This window comes from Triturus cristatus, chromosome 10, assembly GCF_964204655.1.
Source record: "Triturus cristatus chromosome 10, aTriCri1.1, whole genome shotgun sequence".
Taxonomy (NCBI): Eukaryota; Metazoa; Chordata; class Amphibia; order Caudata; family Salamandridae; genus Triturus; species Triturus cristatus.
The window spans coordinates 393,231,626-393,247,607 of record NC_140593.1 but is presented as its reverse complement, the minus strand read 5'-3'; the positions used below and the strand labels follow the sequence as shown (position 1 = coordinate 393,247,607).

The following is a 15,982-nucleotide window of genomic DNA, read 5'->3' as shown; positions in this document are numbered from 1 at the left end:
ACTGGAGTCAAGCTATCCTGGCTGATGACGGCTGATAGCCAGAAACCGGTCCTAGGATGCTTGATTCCGGTCCAGGGAAGACATGGCTTGGCAGTTCGGGCTGGACTGTTCCCATGAGGCACAGGGTCAAGACTGATTTGCATATGGCCATGTCTAAACTGGGGTGGCGTAGTGGGCAAAAGAACGATGGATTTAACCCAGATCTCTTGACTGGGGGAGAATGTCTGCATTGTCAGCATTCCGTCCATCATTTGTTTGTTGTAATACAAATTGTAGAAGCAACAACGTAATCTACCTTATCCTTTGTCCTTGTGGTTTGGGCTACATAGGCGAAACTGGCCGTGAATTTCGAATCAGGCCCTCAGAGCATAAATCGGCCATAAGAACACGAAAAGGACAAGCTCCCATGGTAAAACATTTCTTAGATCATAACCATGGTGAACACGATCTGATGGCTGATCCTGGAAAAAAATAGTCCGAGACCAGGGTATGTTATCTAAACTGAACCTGTCAACTAGGACATGGTCCAATCTTGAAGAGAGGCCATGTTTCTTACTATAGAATGTGCAGCCCCTGTCTGTCACCCTCTTTTGTCCTCCAGACATCCACGAGCTCCAGATCATGCAACATATTCTTCATGGCTCGACGTACTCATGGTGCCCCTGTTGAGTGGCTCTGATTAGATCCATCTTTTTGGGGATCCAAGAGAACATTAAAATCGCCTCCTATGATTGGGGGAGGTCACTTCTATTAGTTTAGATTATAATTTGCAAATATAGACCGGATCATCGGTGTTGGGACCATAAAAGGATGCACATGCCAACTCTAAGCCTCCAAAATCCAACAGGGCCACTAACCACCTCCCTGGCTGGTCAGTTTTAACAGCTTTAATAGTGCAACCTGCCCCCTGCTTCATCACTATAGCTACCCCCTTACTATGTATAGTATGCTCAGAGGTGCAAAAGGATTTTACCCAGGCATGTTTAGAGAATATGTTACGGCACTCTGTATAACTTAGATGGGTCTCCTGAATAAGACAGATTTGAGCAGGGGAGAGCTCTAAATATTTTAAAACCAGCCTTTGTCTACGGGGACTTACCCTTACCTCCTCTCCAGACGACCACAGCAGCCTTGTCAGAGAGTCTAGAGTTAATACGCCCTACCTGAATATTTAGCACGGAGTTCCTTCCAGTTTCACTGCCATCAACTGACCAGGCGCTTGTGTAGTCCCCAGTACTGACTGCCTCCAGTAGACCCGAGCTGGAAACAGGCAGTACCGCTGCGCTACCAATCGTGTGTTGCACCTTCCCACCGCGAGGTTCGCAGCGCAGTCAAGCTGCCTCTGATGTCTGGTGTCATGCGGAAGTTCACTAAATACACAGCCAGCAGGACGCCGAAATGACCGCTCAGCACCATAGACGCAATGAAAAAAAGCTGCGAGAACCACAAACAGCACACAGCAAGATGCCCACAGGACGCCGGAGACGCCGGGGAAACTGCTTAGGAAAACCACTGAAGCCTCTCGGCACCACTCTGCATCGCTCAGCAGGGAAACGCCACAGGAAAACGTGATGAAAGTATGGCGAAAAGAAGGCACAACTCTTCACAATTCCTCCAGGTGAGAAGAGATAGACATTGAGACCGTTAGACCATTAAACCATAGGAGAGCCCGAGGGAGTTACGGCCTCGACCGGTTAGCTTGGGGCCGCCATGTTTCCCCAAGTAAAAATGCCACTTTTAGAAAGCTAACCGAAAAAGGGGAACACTTCTGAATGGGAGGGCTTTAGGGAGGGACCGAAACATACCCACAAAAGAGTAGGCCCACTGCTATTCACAAACTGCACTTGTAAAGTTACAACAGCCATAAATAACTCAAAACATTAGCAAATGTACTCCAGTTTAGATCTTGATTACACCCAGCACCACACATGGCCATCCACTGGTACTGCAACATTCCCCCCAAGGAAAAAAATGGAGACAGACTCAAAATATAACTCCCGCAGGGAAATAATGTAAAATACATTATTTTGACTTTTAAAACATATATATAAATTAGTGCCAACAATTATACATAATTTAACTTAATTACATGCATAACTTATTTTTATTACATATCTAAATATCAACTTTTTAGGTGGTATTTTTTATAGATGTTCAATTTTCTTAAATTAATTGAATATTGAATCTAAAATGATGTAATATATAAATACATATATGTCAAACAAATGAATGGTTTATTGGCAGCAAAGAAAAGGGTTTCAACTCCGGCCCCGTATGTAAGTTTCAATTAGGGGGCCAACACTTAAGGAAAATATGGGCTGATTTCCCTGATCTCTCCAATGCACGCTGAGAGAGCTCAAAGCCGCATCTATGAAATGGAAAATTGAGGAGATGCACTAAGTTTCTATTAAGTGTGCTTCTGCTGTGGATCTACTCTCTGACCAATGAGTTGACACGTCTATGAATTTAAAATGCTTAGAAAATTGCCAGAGATTAAATAGTATTTGAGAAAGGATCCCAAAAAATGTGTACGTCTTTATCATAAATGATTTTTAACAAGGCTAAAATTAAACTCCTTATAACAGTGTTCCCTAAAGAATTTTGGACTATGGTGTATTTTGGGAAGTTTTCTTTTAGTTTATAGGTGGAATTTCAGTATCCAGCACAACTCACTCACTACATTTCACCATTCTTCCTTCTCCAGCAACACTCTGGATTTTCTTTTTTTAGTCAATGAACATGGATGAATATCAAACAAGTTTCAAATCAGTAGAATAATCTGAATGGATAAATTGACAATACATACGTTGAGCGCATATTTCCATGAATAAATAAACACAAATATATAATTACCATCCTTTCAAAGGGATCCATGGTCTCAGCTGCTTTATCCAGCAGCTCACTGTACTCTAGCTCCTCACAGAGTCGCTGTAATGTGTTCAGTGGTTCATTTAACTGAACCGGCATGGACACCTTGGAGAGATCTTTCCCTATGTTGTTCCTCATTATGTTCCACAAGCTGATGTTACTGGTGTTGGGGCATGGAGCTGGCAGAGCCGTTCTTCGTTTTGCATGAAACTGCAAATTATTTCCCATTTCACAATCTAAAAGTTGCAATTGGGAGGAGAGAGGGAACAGAAATAAATTACATTGTATACTTGCACCTAAATGTCATGCTCCAAATGTAATCACCGTGTTTAGAGTTTTAACAGAGTAAATAATGACAATAACTTTTGATGCCATAAGGTAGAACACCTTGCCCTGTAACCCTCTATAAACAACATATTTTCTCAGCATAATATCTTCAACTGGTTACCAAAGTCACCCATGAAAATACAGCAGAGATTCAGTCTAGAAAGGAGTTGTAAAGATCAAGTATTACCACCTTGTTCAACCCCTTTTGCAATATTTTTGATTAATACATTATCCCCTAATTTTTATACTTCTCCTCGCCCCCACACACTCATTGTAATAAACCAGCCCCAAACCCTACCCACATTCTGGAATGACCTGGTCCCTAAGTTGGTGGTTCCTGTGTCATGTGCTGCCTCACATCAGAGGCATACATTCTGCTACCTTACCTCCTTTTCTACAAACTCTCCTGAGTCCTATGAACGTGTCAGGTGATTGCAGTGAAATACTACTCTGGTTTTGGTTCTGTGCAGCATGGTTAATGCTTGGTCTTAAGATGGTGCCAAACTAGCAATCAGCAATTATTTAATTGTGCTGTCGGGTTATTAGGCAACTCTGCCCAGAGACGGGTGAAACGCGTTGGTTGTATTGAAGTTTCCCTTTTTGTCATGAACACGAAATAAAGGATCAAATAATCAAAGATATAACATCTCTCGATTCATCTGTTTGTACTTGGCAATTTTGCTGTTAATCCAGTGTATGTTGGTCTAGTTGCCTATCAGATTTTTGAAAAACGAATTATTTGTGGTTCAAATTGGGGGCAAACCATTTCTTGAGGTGGGCAACTGTGTGTTTGTTATATAATCATATAATCAGACACTCAAAGAAACACGTGATTTGTGCGACACCAGGTCCCCTAGCCACATATGCTTGTTTGGCACATTTTATGGCCTCTAATGAGCAGGCAGAATAGTCAGACTAGTGTGACTATATGTAAGTGTATTTTGAAAGATGGCTTTATTTCAGAGCAGTATAGTGAAAGCTGCTGCTGCTGAAAAGAAAGTGAAGAAGCCAGTAAATATGGTACATATACATACATATATTATCTACTGGCGGTCGCCAGTAGATAGTTATAGTTAGGACCGAGTTGCCATAGGAAATCTGAAAATTCTATTTTGAATAACTTTGGCGCCGGGTGACGAATCCGCGCGAAATTTTCAAAACTAATGGGGCTACTACCCTGAAAGTCTTGGGGTGATTCGTCAAGCGGGGGGACGAGAAAAAAGGGGGGTCCCAAAACGCGATTTCCCCATGCATTTTCCCATAGGACCTTTAGTCGAAGGTACAGCCCGAACGGCTGAACAGAATTACTTGAAATTTGGCAAAGAGGGAGTCCTCAGGTCCTTTTGGATATATGGTGACAATCTGTTCAGTAGTTCCTGAGAAAATTGAAGTTAAAAGTACATAAATATCTATAAGTGCGCACGGTGCGCGCACCGTGCGAGCACGGTGCCGTGCGCGAGCGTAATTCTGATTGGTGGTTAGATGTCAGTCAACATTCGAATCGGTCGAAATCAGGAAGTGTCGGACGCCATTTTCTGTGTCGCAGTGAAAAAGAAAGGTGGAGAACGTGAAAAGGGGGAAGGGTAGAGAGTTCCTGACCCCCTAGCCTTTGTCAGGGGGTCCCTTAAGGACCCCGAAGGGTGAAAAAAACATTTTATTTTTTTTCAAAAAATTGCGGTGTGCGCCACACGGTGTGCGCACCATGCGCGCATGGTGTGCGCACCATGCGCGCATGGTGCGCGCACGATGGCAAAAAACTAACAGTTTTAATTAACAATTAAAAAATTCATTAAAAAAATTACAACACAGTATGTTAGGAATATAGCTCTTGGAGAAGTGAAGTAAGTTCTGAAAAGAACTGTTTTTTGTAGAGCAGCAAAAGAAAAAAAAATTTAAAACTGTTCACCAGGAACAAAAAAAAAAAAAGGATAAATATTAGACGGTGGAGCATGTGTGCTGCTGTATCTTGTTCTCTATTAGGTTAATGCTGCTCTCACCATAACAGAGAACAGCATTGCACACATTGCACCGTATATGCACCTTCTTGAACAGAGGGTGCATATCCAGAGGGATGGAACCAGGTGAAGCTGCGGCTGCAGATGATGTGCTCGGCTGAGCTGCGGCTGCAGATGGAAGTGCTCGGCTGAGCTGCTGGAGGGTTGGCTCTTGCAGCTCGAGTAGATTCCCGAGCATAAGCCACAGGATGCATTGCTTTAAAGTGCCTTATCATGGAGTATTAGGGTCTCCTCTAGATAAGACCACTCCACAAACATTGCAGGTGACTTTAGGAGCATTCACCTTTTTCTGGCCCTCTGGAAAAGAAAAAAATTGCCAAATAAATGAGTCCTTTTGTTTTCTCTGCCTTCCTGGCACAAAGGTCTCCTCCTCACTGCCTGAAGAAGTCTCCTGTTCTGCCATTTTCAGGTGCAGGAAAACAGCTCCTTCTCCCAGGAAATAAGAAGTAGTAATGAGGGGAGTGGGTGTGTTAGAAGATTCTGGAACTGAAACTACTATGAACCAATGAAAAGTGTTGTTTCGTAATCACATGACTTGCCGTGTGCGCACCGAGCACGCACGATGCACGCATGCGTGCACGGAGCACACACGGTGCGCGCACGGTGAAAAACGTTTTTAAAAAAAACTGTTTATAAGTTTATGGAAGCTATAGGTTTCACACTTAGGAATTAGCATTTTAAAAACCTTGCAAATTCACTGAAAAAACTATAGGTTTCACACACGTTATAGTTAGGAATTAGCATTTAAAAACCTTGCAAATTCACTGAAAAAACCATAGGTTTCACACATGTTCTAGTTAGCTGGACATTTCACTCGTAAAAAACCATTGAAATTCCCCCGTTATAGTTAGTTCAGCTAACTATAACTCGCGCAACCACAATCCACTGCTGATGACGTCACATAGTTAGAAATTAGCATTTAAAAAACCTTAAAAATTCACTGAAAAAAACATAGGTTTCAGGGGCGTTCTAGTTAGCTGGACTTTTCACTCGTACAAAACCATTTAAATTCCCCCGTTATAGTTATAATCATTGGAGATGTCATCAGTGATGTCATGAGTGATGTCACTGACCATGTCATGAGTGATGTAATATGGGACGTCATCAGCAGTGGATTGCGGTCGCGCGAGTTATAGTTAGCTGAACTAACTATAACGGGGGAATTTCAATGGTTTTTTACGAGTGAAATGTCCAGCTAACTATAACATGTTTGAAACCTATGGTTTTTTCAGTGAATTTGCAAGGTTTTTTAAATGCTAATTCCTAACTATAACGTGTGTGAAACCTATGGTTTTTTCCGTGAATATATATATATATATACATACACATATCTATATATACATATGCACATATACATATATATATATATACACAAATACATGTATACATACATACTCATACATATACATATATACATACATATACACACATACATACACATACACACACATACATACATATAAACACATACATATATACACACACATACAGATATACACATACATATACAGATACATACATCTACACATACATATACACATACATATACACATACACACATACACATATATATACACACATACATACATATACACACACATATACACACACATATATATACACATACATATACATACACACATACATATACATACACATACACACATACATATATATACATATACATACATATACACATACATACATATATACATATATATACATACATACATGCATATACATACATGCATATACATACATACATATACATACATATACATACATATACACATGCATATACACATACATATACATATATGTGTATGTATATGTATCTACTGGTGGTCGTCAATAGGTAGTTATAGTTAGGACCTAGTTTCCATAGGAAAAGCATTTTTTGATTTGCTAATAACGTTGGCGTCGTTTGACGAATATTTGCGAAATTCTCCCCCAAAAATGTCTATCCAGGTCAGCTCCGACCCTGAAGGTTTGGGGGTGATTCGTCAAGCGGGGACTGAGAAAAAAGGGGGGTCCCAAAATGCCTTTTATCCATGTTAATTTCCATCTGAAATTATGAGACAGGCTACAGCCCGAACTGCTCAATGGAATTACCTTAAATTTTGCAAAAAGGTAGTGCTTGGCTCAGAAAGCGACCTTTTTTGCAAAAGGTGTAAATCCGTTCAGTAGTTGCTGTGAAATTTAAAAAATAAGAGTTAAAAAAATCAATTTCCCATAGGAAGCTTTAGGCAAGGCTTCAGCCCGAACTGCTGAACGGAATTACCCCAAATTTAGCAAAACAGTAGTGCTTGGTTCAGAAAGTGACCTTTTGTAAAATGGTGTAAATCCGTTCAGTAGTTGCTGATAAAATAAAAAAATAAAAATATCGATATCTATGGCCGAGGAGGGTTCGAGAACCCTCCCGACCACGAGCTTTATTCTAATTGGCTGTCAACACTCCAAACCCGGAAGTGTTGGCAGCCTACTTGTGACTCGGTAGAAACGAGTCACAAGAAAACAAACAGAGAATTAAGCATGAAAAACAAGAAAACGGGGCAGGATAAAAACACCTTGGCCCCCAGGCCTGCTCAGGGGGTCCCAAAAGGAACCCAGGGCCAAAAAAAGCATTAAAAAAAAAAAAACAACAAAAAAATCGAAGCGCGGGCCCTGGCGCTTCGTTATCTTTAAGCCCCCGGGTGTGCCAGGCCCCGGGGGCATGCAAAAAATGTATAGCAGGGGCCCGTGGGGGCCCCCACAGCCCCACGGACCGCCACCTCCCCAGGGCTTATTATAATGTATGTGGGGGGCACTACGGCCCCCCGGGACTGCCACCTCATGGGAGCAGTCCAACCCGAACTGCAAGCCAGGTCCTCCCTGGACCATCATCTTGTGTGTTTTGCTGTTCGCCCTATGTGGGAAGGGTATGCCCAGACGTGGGTCCCATGCTCACTACGCCACTGGAGTCAAGCTATCCTGGCTGAAGAGGGGTGAAACCCCAAAACCGGTCCTAGGATGCTTGATTCTGGTCCAGGGAAGACATGGCTTGGCAGTTCGGGCTGGACGGTTCCCATGAGGCACAGGGTCAAGACTCATTTGCATGTGGCCATGTCTGAACTGGGGTGGCGTGGTGAGCAAAACAACAATGGATTAAACCCAGATCTGTGAGTGGGGGCGAATGTTTTGCCAATGTGCAACATCTTGTGTGTTTTGCCTTAAACAAAATACTCCATGTAATAACACTTAAAATTCATCTAACACCTGTCGACCAAAAACAACAAAAAATAGCCTGAAAGCTATAGGAATCCTGGAGGAACATCTGTATTTAATAAGAGGGTTATTGTTTCCCTCAGCATTAAGTGGGGTAGCAGTTCGAGCTTCACTTGAGGCAAGGTTGAACAGATCTCCAGTGGAGTGAGCCTCTTCTTTAAGGCCACATTCAAACTAAACATGCATTGGCAAAGCCAAAAAGTCGAGGCTTTTTTAAGTGAATGTGTTTTTTGTTGGTATGCCTTTGCATTGGATGGATAGATAGATAGAAGGATACTAAATGTTATTATACAGGTTTCAGGAGCCACCACACCGTTGCTGCTTAATGCGGTGACTGTTAGTCACATACTGAGTCCTGTAATTACATCTTCTCAGACCTGCAAACGATAAAGAAGACTCATATAGTGTCAGTTCTGACATACTACAATAGCTCCCATCAAAAGTCTGGATCACCTTCAAAATCCCAAACAGCATGCAAAGTCATCTAAGGCAACTCACTGCAGTCCAACAAAGAGAGGTTCTCACAGTTATGCTCACATATATGGGTACAAACTGCAAGATGTTTGAAAAATCCTCCATTATCCAAGACAATAGGACAACTGCACTTGGAAATAGCACATTGATGTATCTCGAAAGCCCTTCAAGAATCACATTCTTCCTTATAAGGAGAGTTAAATGGTAGAACCAGAAGTGTTCACCCAAATAAGGTTGGCTTACAACTCCCCCGTCACCCCACCCTACCCCCAGGGCAGTACTAGTGGAACCTAAATACACAGCAGATGAATATAATTAACTGACAAGTTATAGCGTGATTAAAAATGTCGGTTTTCAATGGCCAGGTACCTGTCCATTAATTATTCGAAATGGTGATGCCTAGTTTAAGGATATCATTTTTCATATAACTAAGCAATGAATGCCGACAGGGTTGAATAAGGTATTCGGATTTTATTTTTTTTAAATGTCCACTTTGTCTTTTTTTAATTCAACTTTGTCAAAGGTCAAAAACATACATGTTTGTAAGACTTACCAGGTCAACTATACATTTATTCTAACACAAATGTAACGTTTAGAATGCATCCGAGGGTTATAACATTTACAACAAAAAACAACTTGCAACATAATGTCTCATCTTTGTGTGAGAAAGACCTAAAATTATTATGGTTTAAATCAAGGGTAACTCACCACATACTAACACACTTACATCGTCATCACCAAATTATTCCTGAATCAGCAATCCATTCTAAATAGGAACATTGTGGTCAATATTTCACTCATCAATAAATATGTAAAAATCAGATTAGCAGATTGCACAGGTTCTTTAGGGCACATGTGAAGAATCTTTACATGACACTTCATCATCTATTCAAGAGGAACTGCAGTAAGAAGTGGTACATTTTGGTAAGCAACAGGCTTACTGCACAACATGAAACTGTGGGTTCGCATGAACACCGTCAGCCCACATATCTAGAGGGGGAGCAAGGCATATGTCCTCATTTGGTCAGATGTTGCCACCAAAGCAGGGCCACAAGGGAGACTCTTGCATTTTATACCTAACTTCTTTTACTCAAAATTAAATTTATCTCAATTCAGGATTTAGCTTGACATCCAGAAGCCATCCTCGGGTCCTGTTCTGTAAACATATAAAACCTCATTATATATTTCATTTTAATTCCACCAGACGCTCACGCTCTATTAGTTTTAATTCATAGTGTGGATGCTGGGGTCCCTAGTTCTAATTGTAATGTATTTCTGCCAATTTCACTCGGGCTAGGAGCCACAAGGCAGAGTTCATACATGATGCATACGTGGTATCAACAGCTCGTGGCCCTACCTACCTCCAAAGACCCACCTCAAAGGGAGGAAATAAGTACATAAAAAGCACACTACTTGTACAATACTGGCTACCACTAGAACTTACTACAATGGGTGCCCCTAGAAGGGATGATTTATTTCTTTAATCTGCTGGACTAGTCGGTTAACTTGAAGAGCATAAAGAAAGTGACAGGACAGTGTCATAGTGGTGTCTCAACCAATGAACTAATTTCAACCATAGTGCCACTTGTGATTATTAGAAGCACCTCACACTTGAACAGCGCCAGGGCAGATCATCGTTTTGCAGGTCTGCACACCTAAGATTAAATAAATTGTACAAAAGCAGTTTGGGTATTATGAAGGACCCAATATGACTGCAGGCAAGGAAGCAATAATGTGTGCACCTATAGGAGTGGAATATACTAGTAGGGGGAGGGGAGCATCCCTGCGTTACCCTGCACAAGATGTCTTCGTGATATGCCCACTCAGCGTAGGGTGACCAGAATTTTAAAGCCAAAAACCGTGGCATTTCACAAAAATAGAAGGACTACAGTTTTACTTCAAGCGAGCGCACAGAATGACAGCACTCCTGTAGTGTAACGGTGTAGTTGTTTACGCGCTGTGCGTATGACGTAGACGGAAGTCCGGCGGTGGCCATATTCTGTGAATTGGCGCCCGGACTCCGATGAGAGCAGATCACCGCTCCGGCGCTCCCGGATAGAATTGTGCAAATAAATATAATTGGGCAACAAACGAAGTGTGAGATAGTTCCTTACAGCACAGCATTTACCTGCAACTGACCAATCTTACAATGGCGACGAGGTGGTAAAGAACCACCCTGCACCCCACTCGGACTCCACGTGGGAGGTCTTGCCACGTGGATCACCCATACAGGGAGCAAGTCACCGGGAGCGCGGCAGAGCAGCGGTGAGTGCGCCACGGCGCCAGCGCTACGCCTCACCTGCTTGGGCACAGGGACTTCTCAGTCCACTCCTCCAGGGGCTAACCAATCTGCATACTGAAGGTCCCCGGCCTATATTTCCAAGCCGTCCACGGGAAAGAGAGGGCTCAGCTGCCATCCAACCCCAGTAGGGGTGTCCTGTACCCTGACGCAGCTAAGCGACAGCCCAGCGGAGAGTGGGGATTGCAGCCAGGAGGACGATGTGCGTCTAAGGGACGCCCAGGTTGCAGTGCTCCCAGACAGCCCTACCACCTCAAGGAACAAGGCCGCTAAAGGGGAGAATATGTGTGCTCAAACATTCTCGTTGACAAACCCGGTGGCATTCTTGGCAAAAGGGGGAGAACCCGAAATGCCGTTGGAGGACTGGAAACAGTACTTCTTGAACTATCTCTTGGCACTAGATGAGGAGGGAGAAGCAGAGTTCTCGAACGCCCGGCGGAAGAAAATTCTCCTCCACCATTTGGGCCCGGCGGGACAAAGAGTATACCAAAACCTGGTGAAAAAGGAAAGAGCAGCAACGTATGTAGACGTGTTCCAGCACACGTTAGAAGACCCTGACGCCCACTATCGCCCGGTGGTATGCACAGCGATAGATAGGTATAACTTCTACCACAGGAAGCAAGAAAAAGGGGAATCGGTCGATGAATACGTGGCGGCGCTACAAAAATGAGCCATTACGTGCAAATTTGGAACCTTACAAGAAGAATTGATAAGAGATCAAATCATCATGCACACGGTGAATTCCTCCATACAAGAGAAGCTGTGGATCAACGGCGATGCACCTTTGAAAGAAGTGGTGGCATTAGTCAAAAAGGCGGAGTTGACCAAGAGGTGCGCGGAAGCGGCCAAGCACGAGAGCAGTCAAGGGCAAGCAGTGTGCAAGGTAGCAGACAGGAAGACAAGTGACAATAAACAACCACCAGGACAACAAGGAGCACGGAACTACAAAAAGTACAACACTAGAACCCCAAGACCACAAGGACAACGGAATTGGAGTAGAAATACCTGCTATAGATGCGGTAGCAGCACCCATGCCGCCAACGACAAGGGTTGCCCCGCATTCGGTGCCAAATGCACGTACTGTGGACTGTTGGGACACTACGAGAAAGTGTGCAGGAGGAAGACCCCGAGGAGCGAAGTAAAGTATGTGGCACAAGATTGGCACAAGGAGAACGAAGAAGAGGAAGATGAAGAAGGAATCCTGATAGTGGAAGAGCAGGTCCTAGGCATAGCATGTACCACCGAGAAGAAGCCAAAATGTGAGATGACGATCGGAGGAGTACAAGTGACGATGGTAGCTGATTCGGGGTCACCCTACACGATAATCCAGAGGAAAATATGGGAGAAGGAGTTCGTCCCAAGAACAGGTTATCATCTAAGGCCCACAGACATCCACCCAGTGACATTCACTGGAGAGCCTATCCCAATGGTGGGATTTTGCCCGTTGTCCTTCGAGTTCAAAGGCAGAACGTGCGATGGGAAATTGTATGTGGCCGAAAAAGGACCGTCGGTACTAGGCTGGAAAGATCAGGGAGCTCTGCGGAATGAATTTAAACCCAGGAGGACACACGCAAGTCCTTATGACAGAAGAAGGACCGGAATACGCAGCACAGCGCTGGAAGGAAGAGTTAGCGGAAGTCTTCAAAGACTCCATAGGATGCATGGCAAAGTTCACGCATAGAATCCAGCTGAGAGAGGGGGCACAACCAGTGTCCCACAAAGCACGTAACATCCCTTCCCGGACCAGGACTGTGGTACAGGAAGAGTTGCAGAGACTAGAAGATAATGGAGTGATAGAGGCAATTGACAATGCAGAATGGCTGGCGCCCTTGGTGGTGGCGCAGAAACCGAATGGGAAGGTGAGGTTGTGTGTCGACCTCAGAGAACTTAACAAAAATATTGTGGTGGACAAGTTCCCAGTTCCCAGGATCAACGAAATGCTAGCCAAAACCCAGGAAGCAAAATGGTTCTCCACAATTGACCTGACATCAGCGTACCATCAGATTGCCTTGCATCGGTCTTGCAACCACCTGACATCATTTATCACACCATTCGGATGCTACAAATTCCTAAGGATGCCCTTCGGATTACCCTCCGCGGCTGCAGTATTTCAATAACTGATGCACCGGTTGTTCCACAAGAAAGAAGGCATCCAATATTTCCAGGATGACATATTGGTGATGGCAACATCCAGAGAGGACCAACACATGAAGTTAAAAGAAGTACTCTCCATATTGATGCAAAACGGACTCACCGCCCAATGGGACAAGTGTAAATTTGGAGTTAACAAAGTCACGTATTTGGGACACGAGATAAGTGAACAAGGAATTGAACCGAAAGCATCCAATGTCACAGCGATCAGAGATGCTCCTACACCCAAGCACAGGGAAGACATCAGAACTTTCCTGGGGATGGCAGAGTTTTATAGTAAATTCGTCCCACACTTTGCATCCAAGACCCATAACATGCGACTACTGCTGAAGGACAAATCCACGTTCCAATGGACGGAAAGAGAACAACAGGAGTTCGAGGACATGAAACGCAACATCAGGGACGCTGTGCCTATACACGAGTTCAACCCAGAAGCGCAGACCATATTAACCACTGACGCCAGCGATCGAGGATTAGGGGCAGTACTCACGCAACAATCCACGGAAGGAGTGATCACCACAATCCGCTTCGCCTCCAGAGCATTGGCCCCTAATGAACAAAAATTTTGTGTCATTGAGAAAGATGCTAGCGGCAGTGTGGGCAATGGAGAGATTCCGGCAGTTCCTGTGGGGAGGAAAGTTCCTGCTGCGCACTGACCACAAGCCCTTGGTGAAAGTTTTCACATCAAGCGGGCTTGAACATGCTGCTCCACGGATTGCCAAAATGACACTGAGGCTCCTAGACTATGTGTATGAGGTGGAGTACCTACCTGGACATAACAAGGTAGCGGACTTTTTGAGTGGGGCCGCATCCAAAGAAAGTGCGGAGGACCAAGAAGAAGGAGGATGGGAATACTACGCAGTTGCTCTCACAGAGGACCCAGAAAAAGCAATTAGCGCCCAGGACTGGGAAAATGAATACGACAAAGATGTGAAACTAAGTGCAGTGAAAGCATATGTAACGAACGGATGGCCGGACAAGAGACTGTTGGAGGAAGAATTGAAACAGTACTGGGAAATCTGAGAAGAAGTGTCAATAGGGGACAAACCCTGGTTCTTGTTAAGGGGCACCAAAGTCATCCCTCGTACTCCTTGAGAAATCACATCGTATCTATCACACACGAAGGACACATGGGAATCGTAAAAACAAAAAATGGAGAGCAAAAGAAGACTACTGGTGGCCCGGGATGGACGTGATGATAGAGAGGCATGTAAGGGCGTGCGAACAGTGCAGCAATGCAGACAAGACCCAGACATTATTACGCCCGCCCCTAGGAAGACACGACTGCCCGGAAAACCCCTAGGAAGAGGTTTCCATAGACATCCTGGGACCCATACAAGACACACAAGGCACTCAGAAATACATCACGGTGGTCATAGATCGGTACTCCAAGTGGCCGTAGATCGACGTGGCTGAATACACTGAAACCGACACAATACTGGCCTTCTTAACGGACATCTGTATAAGAGAAGGGATCCCCAAAGGGATTTTGAGTGACAACGGTCCGTAATTTACATCAACGAAATGGGAGACCTTCATGGAAAGGAATGGCATTGCTGTACGACATACTCCAATATATCACCCGGCAGGGAATGGATTAGCGGAGAGATTTAAACAGGTGATCATGGGATCTGTCCAGGCGGCGATAAACCAAGGCATGAACTGGGAGAAAGAACTGAAACGACTGATGTGGGCCTATCGGATAACACCTACCACCACGGGATACAGTCCTTTCAGAATCCTGAGAGGAGGAGAACCCTTCACGAAGGATAATGTGGCATGGAAACGTCTCACGGTACAAAACACTGGTCTCCAGCAGTGGTGCGCAGGAACTTAGAGAGCCCAGGCAGTGTACACAGAGCACTACGACGCTAAACACAACACCAAAGAGGTCACATTAGAGAAGGGTGAATGGGTGAGAATCAAGCTGCCTATGCTAGAGCAGAGTTTTCAGTTTGAAAATTAACTGGGTTTTGAAGCTCTGGCATGTCTATTTGTTATATTAATTTATTAATTATTAATTATTAATTATTTGTCTTGTGTAAGTGTTTATACTAATCAACTCGTTTGTTTTAACAAGAGAGAATTACACGTGGGAACGCATAAGTGTGCTGTTTAATAATAATGTGCGTGTTTACATGTTTAAAGATTGCTGTGTGCTGTTTATTTTTAAGCACAAAACACTTTTCGAATTAATGCTTTTCTATGTTGCAAGAGCTAGATAATTACATACACATAAGGGTATTAGTGGGGTTAACACTGTTCAATCACTATGCTGTGGTAACGTTGTTTTTGTCTCTTTTAATTAAGATGGTCTATTGTGGCCTATTGTGGCCTAAGTAAAGATGGCCGACATGTAGAGCCTGGCCTCGAGTAGAAAATTGTGACGAGAGAGAGCCTTGCTGAATATGGTCCTGAAGTCAGCTGACCACAGTCCTTGCTTTGCCTGGTTAAAACTTTCCGTGAGGACAGCAGCAGTTTTGGGCGATCTCCAAATGAAATGAAACGTCCTTGGCAGCTTTGGGAAACAAAGGAGCTTTAAAGAAAGACTCTGAACTATGATCTCATTGCCGAGGAGATGTGT

The 15,982-nt window shown here is 43.8% G+C and overlaps 1 protein-coding gene across 3 annotated transcripts in view; it reads right to left on the bottom strand.

The window, feature by feature from the left end:
• OSBPL3 (oxysterol binding protein like 3) overlaps positions 1 to 15,982 on the bottom strand; it is an 812,031-nt gene that overhangs the window by 199,954 nt on the left and 596,095 nt on the right. For all 3 annotated transcript variants that reach the window (XM_085631654.1, XM_085631656.1, XM_085631655.1), the window contains one exon: positions 2,854 to 3,104. In XM_085631654.1, the coding sequence (XP_085487780.1) occupies positions 2,854 to 3,104 (251 nt within the window). The remainder of the gene's footprint in view (positions 1 to 2,853; positions 3,105 to 15,982) is intronic.